Source organism: Crassostrea angulata, chromosome 2 (assembly GCF_025612915.1).
Source record: "Crassostrea angulata isolate pt1a10 chromosome 2, ASM2561291v2, whole genome shotgun sequence".
Taxonomy (NCBI): domain Eukaryota; kingdom Metazoa; phylum Mollusca; class Bivalvia; order Ostreida; family Ostreidae; genus Magallana; species Magallana angulata.
In genome coordinates this window covers 4,251,159-4,259,003 of record NC_069112.1, presented here as the reverse complement: position 1 = coordinate 4,259,003, position 7,845 = coordinate 4,251,159, and the positions used below count along the sequence as shown (strand labels likewise).

Below are 7,845 nucleotides of genomic sequence, written 5' to 3'. Positions count from 1 at the left end.
CATACATGATGGCATAAAATGTTCATAAACACAGTCTAAACTAATAATCTAAAGCTACGTACTATATCTACAAACTGTAATATATCCGTAGTGTCCACAAATTTCACACAAAAAGCACAAAAACACTACAAGAAAATGCGATTAAATCGCAGCGCTTTATCTCACTGTTTACCGTTTATCCATCCGCGGATTTGTAAAGTCTGGGCAGCACATAAAGCAGGTTCCATTGATGTTTGCCATTATGTCAGGGAAGAGCCAGGAGGATTACTACCAGGTAATGTCTCCGATTGTACTTTTTGCGAAACCAATATTTATGATGCTCTTCAATCTGGATAGAGCTATGCAGAGTTCTCACCATGGCTCTAAAAGATGACAATATGTATTTATTTATAACAATTCACAATATAATTATATACTCACCTTATAAATTGAGGCTATATATATTTGTTGCGTATTACAGGTCCTGCGGTTCATTGACCATCAACTCCCAGAAAGCATTGCTTTGGAGAGATTTGTTGCAGATTTTGAAGTAGCACTGTGGAAGGCCCTAAAATACGGTTCCCTGGAACACCCATCCAAGGCTGAGTGTTCAACTGGACACGGGCGGTGTTTAGGAAAGTCCAGGAGCACGGACTTCAGGTAAATGTAAATTCTTATGCACTTGAATGCAATTCCTGCTGGTAAAACTTAGTTAATAATTCAGTATTTCTCAACATAAAGTAAACATTCAAGTGTTTGATTTCTATACATCAAATATAAAAAATGAGTAGTTCTTTGCAAAATGAAAATATACTGATACAAATTTGTTATCAGCACAAATAGCATTTATTAGGTATCATATGTTAGCAATTGGTTTTAGCAATTTGGTATGGCAATGCTGTTGTCCATGAATGAATAAAATAGTACTAGTATTTTTATTTAAGGTACAAATACTCATACATGTTTATTTCTTACAGACTGCCTACAAGAAGAAGACTCAGTCTACAAGTTCGTGCGCCAACTCCTGGCCCTGCCATTCCTCCCACCTGAGCACATTGGGGAGACCTTCCTACTTCTGGATGGTCGTGCACCAGAGGTTCTTGCTCCAGTGATAGACTATGTGTAGAGACCTTCCTACTTCTGGATGGTCGTGCACCAGAGGTTCTTGCTCCAGTGATAGACTATGTGTATAGGACGTGGATCCGTTCTTCAGTCTTCAAGATCCATCACTGGAGTGTGTTCATGACGTCCATCCTGACGAACAATGATGTGGAGGGATGGCACAACCGCCTTTACACCAGTGTTGCCACCAGGGGATCGGTTCCCTTCAACCATCTTCTTCTTGTTCTGCACAGGGAAGCAATCAGCATGGTGTCTGAAGGGAAGATGCAGAGATTCCAAAGGAAGAGGACATTACAGGTGGAAGGTCGTGTCTTCAAGCTGTGGAACAACTACTGTGAAATATCGATCACTGCGAGTAAACTGTTAAAGGGCTGTGCTTCCATTTATGGACCTCCAGCTTTGATTATGTGATTCGTTGATATCGTGACAGCTGTGCCCCCGTGCATCTTGAAATGTAATAATGTCTTTTACTTATAAAGTTTGTTTGTTATTGTCACTGCATTTAAAATATCTTGATTTGTTTTACTGAGTTTTTTAAATCACAAATTGCCTTTACTGTTTGTTGTTGTTCGTTCTGCCTATGTTTAAAATTCATAATGAATAAAAAGATGGATGTAGCTAAGAATATAATAATCGTTGTTCTTCAAAGGATTTTAATGAATTAAATTAGACAAAATTGCAAAATAATTTAATTGAATACAACTACAAGCAATATAGTTCACACAGTATCAATAATTTTAGTGGCAAGTGAAAAAGTTGCTTTTTAATGGTAAAACAAATGTAGTAAACATACTATAATGCAAGAAATTAAGGACGTGATAAGAAAATGATTTAAAAACCACAAAATAATCATTTCTGATACTCAATCCGTCTCCTTTAATTATTTCTGCCTATAGTAATTATGGTTAATATTTTTTACAAAATTTAGCAATAATACGGTTATATGGATTAATTGTCTAAATTCATCTTTTAACTAGGCCTATTTTCTCCGTAATTAGCTGGGGAGAGCCTCTGATATGCTCATTGATGACTGTGAGGAACATCGCTCAAAGATGAAACTAGACTGGACAGATATAACAACCAAATGTGCAAATGTTCATAAAATTTTCATAAAAAGGTAAATTCTTACATAAATTACATCAATTCATTCAATTCAAAATATATGTTAAGCCAGTAGCTAGTGAATTATTTCGAATCTGTTGATAAATGTGGTCGTAAGTAATAAGTTACATTGAAAAACTCACCTTCTTCATAAACAGACATTTCCATGATAAAGGTGCAGTCGTACAATGTATAAGAACTCATTTTTTTAAAAAAATGTTTGTCTAGAAAAAAGAGATAAATGAATAATATATAAATGCCGAATTCGCCAGATGTCGAGTTCACCAGGTGCCGAATTTACCGGATGCCGAATTCACTATTCTCGGCGCCGAATGCCGGGTTGACCAGCATTCCCCCATCCTACCCCTGTGTGTCATATTTTCAAATTTGAATTTACACTACCTGAGGCTACTTTACCAGGATACTATCCTGGCTGATTGGTTTCTAAAAAAAAATAACCTTCAACGCCCCATTGTGGCCCCACCTTTAACCCTGGGGATCATGATTTGAACAAACTTGAATCTATACAATCTGAAGATGCTTCCACACAAGTTTCAGCTTTTCTTTCTGAATGGTTTTTCATCAGAAGATAAAAAAAATGTACACTATACATTTACATTTTTTTGGTAAAAGTTTGAACACCCTCCTCCCCCAATTTAGGAACCAACCTACCCATGGGGGTCATGGTTGTAATATCGTAATCCGGAAATGTCCGGGCCTTTATTATTGGTACTTTTGAAACCGGATGTGATGTAAAGCAGTGTGAAAATTAAAACTGAGTGAACATGGCAGCATGTGTTTTTATTGAGTATTAATCGGATGACATCTGACATATAACGGGCCCTAAACATAATATTTGGCGACGAGGATAACAAGATGGCGAACGCTATTCCCGTATTTCCACAATTTGATGCGGATTCAGACAAAACTACCGCCTGAGCGAGGTGAGATCGCTGGATTGGGCGATTGGAAAACCTATTCATCGTTTTGAAACTCGTGGTTGTTGATGATGCAGACCAAGGTGCAGCAAAGTTGATCGTAACAGGAAGAGAGCGTTGTTACTACATTATGTGGGAGAAGGAACATACGATATATATGAAGCACACAAGGGAAATACGGAATAAACCTATAATGCAACAAAAAAGGTACTGTCAGATTATTTTAAACCAAGAAAGAACACTCAAATGGAAGTTTATACGTTTCGTTGCTGTAAACAAAAAGACGGTCAATCGTTAGATGAATTTGTGACAGAACTGCGCAAGCTATCAAAGAATTGTGAATTTAATGATGTCGATAGGGAAATTCTGTCACAGCTGATACAAAACTGCAAATCAAACCAGCTAAGACGGCGTGCACTCAGAGAAAGCGATAAAGGGCTACAAGATATTCTGGATCTTGGAATAGCGATGGAGATTTCTGACACACAAGCCCAGGCTATGGAGAGAGAGTCGACCGCCAGTGTTAATAAAGACACAACAAGCCACCGCCTAGAAGGGACAATTTTAAAGCACGAGGACAGAGATTCCTAAAACTGTATGGTCCGAAACAAACTACAACTTGTTGGAATTGTGGGGGACCATTTCCGCATAGAAATAACCATTGTCCAGCAAAAGACAAGACATGTTATGCTTGTAAGAATACTGGTGTGTAGGAGCAAGGATATACATAAACCTTCAACTATGCAGGTGAAAGCTATTGATTCAACAACCTTTTTCACAAAACGACAGCGATTCGGACTACTGTTATGGTATTCGCACACAGAGTGAAGTAAACTCACTGAAAGGACCCTTCGTCAAAGCAAAACTTAATGACTGTGAAGTGAAACTCTTAGTGGATAGTGGATTCTCAGTTGATATCCTAGATGAAACCACTCACAGAAGAATTGGGAAACCAAAACTACCGAAAGGAAAAATGACATTGACCCCTTACGGCGGAAAAGGCGAAATTAAAGTAACGGCACCTGTGACTTGACAATGGAAACCAGCAAGTCATACTCTATGATACCATTTCATGTTGTCGAAGGTGAAGGCGGTTCGCTTCTAGGATACCCGACGGCAAATCAGCTGAAAATATGGACTGTTGTAAACAAAATTGACTCTGTCTACATGAAAATGCTTCCACGCAAGTTTCAGCTTTACTTGCCGACTGCTTTAAAGAAAATTTTTGAAAAATATCAACAAATTTGTAATAAATCCTAATCATCTCCCCTTGAAAGATAGCATGTACCTTCATGTTTACAAACTTGAATCCTCTTTACCAATTGGGGCTTTGTGCCAAGTTTAGTTAAAATTGGCCCAGTGGTTCTGGAGATGAAGTCAAAAATGTAAAAAGTTTACAATAGACGGACGGACGCCGGACTAAAAGTGAACAGAAATGTTCACTTGAGCTTTCAGCTCAGGTGAGCTAAAAACGAGACCCCCACGTAGGCGAAGTCAATATAGCCGAATATATGAATTGAAATGATTTGATATTTTATTCTGCATTATCAGTCATAGGAGAAAAAGTCGTGCATTGTTATTATGTTGATAATAATCTGATGTTCAATTCACTGCCCAAGCCATGGGGCAGAAGTTGAGGCATTTTATCGAGAAGTGGGGGGGGGGGGGGGGTAAATATGGCCATGTATTGAACATGTTTTTACTTACCGTGTGTCGTAATATAATTTTATTACATTAAATTAAAATATTAAAAAGTTCATTCCTACGTACAAACTATCTTATTACGTAGAAGAAACATTTTGTTAACTCGCCCCGTACAGTGTTCAAATTTAATTTAACTTTTGTATAAATAAAAAATAATCCACACAGCTGCAAATCAATGAGAATAGTTAAATATACTTGCATCTAATCAACCCCTTTATTAATCACATAAAAAAGAATAGAAGCGGAAGCAATTAGAGTATTCTTCGTACAAATTATCTTTTGTTATTCACTTTTTCAAAGTTAGTTCGTACTGGAATATACATTATTCATCTATACATGAAACAAATAACAAATTGACATGTCAAGAAAAATTGAACACAAGATAAGCGCTTACTTTTAAGTCTTACTTTTTAAAAGAGTACACGAATTCCCCGCTGTTTCCTTATTTAACAGACTAGTGACCAGTCGTGGGATAAAGATAGTCCAGACCTGGCGACCGTTTCACTAACAATTCGTAGATCGTAAAAGTACGAGTACACTTACGATTTCCGGACGTGCACGTATCCGAGCGTTTCACTAAACCTATCGTAAACGTAGCACTTACGATTTGCGAGTTACGTCCAACTTTGCGGAACTCTTCTGTCAACGGAGGTATTTTCTACAACAAGCAGACGTAAACAATCTTTGACAGACGACACCATGGACGACAATTTTCGCAAAGCGAACTGGGCAGAGGAGTCCATCAGTATACTGGTGGATCTTGTTACAGATCCCGAGCGATGGGCTGTAATTCGCGGGAAATTCGGACTCGGTCTTCGGTAAATTTATTCACCTGTGTACAAGCTGACAGTGCATGGCTTCTGTGGGTGTCAGGTTCAACGTCCTCTCTGACGAGATCTATGACACGGAAAAGAAATTCTCTGGGCAGCCGATAACGCTCTATCACCTCAGAGTCGTTCAGGAAATCTAGGGGGTTAGTCCTGTCTCTAAAAACTCGTTCTCTTCGTAAACTTCTCTGCACTACGTCGTCTGCTATAGTCTGTCCCAAGATATTTATGCTGCACATTTGGACGATTTTTAATAAAAATACACTTACCTGTGAAAGAAGTGCAATTGAAATAGTTGAAAGGGATATTTTCCAAGATAATTTCATTGACACATTATCATCTTTCACTCGGAAAAATTCACAGGAACGAAAACAGATTCCTTACGGAGATTTATAATGGGGAATGTTTACATTTTTGTCCATTCGGAATACACTCGGAATACATCGCGCAATATTTCAACGTTATCATCCGGGCTTGCTGCAATACAAAATCTCCGTAGACATAACATTTTTTAGCATTGTATTGAAACCTGATAAGCTAACAGGGGCGTTTTGACTGAGAAATCTTGGAAATTTTTCATACTTCGTTTGAATCCTGAGGTATTTATAAATATCAAACAATTAATCCAAACGTGAATCCAAAATATCTTGGGACAGAGTATAGTATAAACACGGCGGCCATTTTTATTTGTTTACGTGCACGATAATCGTTTTAAGAGTGCCCCTGACTGCTCGTAGACTTAAGAGCAACTTCCATCGTAACTCGCAACTCTTAGTGAAATGCACTTACGTGCTACGTTCACGTTTACGATCTACGATACGTTAGTGAAACGGTCGCCTGGCCTGCGTTCAATATCGTAGCTGCTACGTAGGGCTACGTAGTTGAACGGTAAGCTAGCCTAGCCGCTACCTAGATATTCTGCCTAAAGCCTTTGTTACCATTTTGTATACCTGAATAAACTTAGGTCTCATAAATATTAAGTGCCAAAGTTTTCGACGCTTCACGCAATTTCATAAATAATTAATGCTAAAGTTTTCGACGCTACCTGCGTGAAGATGTTCAAATGATTATAAATTTGTATTCTAAAATTCCAAACACAATCTAAATTATAATATTTATTATGTACCGTTCAAATAAATTACTATTATTAATTATTATTTCGTCTCATTTTACAATAACAATCAATAAGTAGAACCCTTTATACAAAAGATTCAAGATTCATAAACAGTAACATGTTCATGATGTCAAACATTCTAAGTTGGAAAGGGCATTCGTCGATATTAACGTGGATAAAATTATTTGATATACAATTTACTTTCACTGGTGTATAATTCTCAAAGAGGTTCTTTGCGAATTAAATGTGCAACAAACATATTTAAAGGATATTTCTGATGATTATGTTTAACAAAATGGTATATCTGCCTTTTACCACGGTCCATACTATTCCCATACCAAACGCCTTTTTTTACATCTAAGATTCATCTTGGCAATTCATGCATATGATGGACATCTTAAGTGGGAAAAACGTCGTATATGAAAACTAAGAAGGCATGGATTCCCCCATCCCCCAACTGAAGAAAAATAAGTTATCTTTTACCTTTGAATACACTTCTTTACGCTTTCCACATCATCGAAACCATATATCAAAAGTGTTTTCTTCAGTGCAAAAAAACAAACTTTTGAGTATTTGTCTTATATTTATATAAAAATAATTTACAATGTTTATTCTAAAGTCTTTGTTTTCCAGTGAATTTTTATCAGTTGTTGTACCGACAGCAGCGAAATTGGAGGGCAGAAGTGACTGAGTTTCAACACTGTTTTTTCTGTAACGAGAAAAAAGATCATAGTTTGGCTCACATTCTTGCTTAATATGAAGTGCACGTAATATATAACTAACTACATTGTAGTTAATATGTAACTCTCTTTGTATTGCAAGTGAGGAAAATTGTGGATTTCTTACTGTCACCACTATCCGATACTTTGTGTGTTGTTGGTGTAAATGCCGAGGGTGAATTGGCCTTATCTTAACAGAGGGTGACCTTTAACGGTAGCTTCGACCTGTTACAGCAGAGAGTAACCTTGAACGGTGGGTCCGACCTCATCTAGCAGAGGGTGATCTTTAACGGTAGCTTCGACCTGTTACAGCAGAGAGTAACCTTGAGCGGTGGGTCCGG

At 37.5% G+C, this 7,845-nt stretch overlaps 1 protein-coding gene across 1 annotated transcript; it reads left to right on the top strand.

Moving 5' to 3' along the window:
* Positions 1-241: 241 nt before the first annotated feature.
* On the top strand, positions 242-1,986 carry LOC128172000 (uncharacterized). The gene is made up of 5 exons (XM_052837774.1): positions 242-274; positions 461-639; positions 860-866; positions 957-987; positions 1,031-1,986. The coding sequence occupies exons 1-5, from the start codon at positions 242-244 to the stop codon at positions 1,510-1,512; spliced, it is 732 nt and encodes a 243-aa protein (XP_052693734.1). The 3' UTR covers positions 1,513-1,986.
* The last annotated feature ends 5,859 nt before the right edge of the window (positions 1,987-7,845 follow it).

Coding starts and splice junctions, on each gene's coding strand:
- LOC128172000 (XM_052837774.1), top strand. CDS start 242: ATGTCAGGGAAGAGCCAGGAGGATTACTACCAG. Junction 275..460: donor GCCAGGAGGATTACTACCAG/GTAATGTCTCCG, acceptor TGCGTATTACAG/GTCCTGCGGTTCATTGACCA. Junction 988..1,030: donor GAAGAAGACTCAGTCTACAA/GTTCGTGCGCCA, acceptor CTCCCACCTGAG/CACATTGGGGAGACCTTCCT.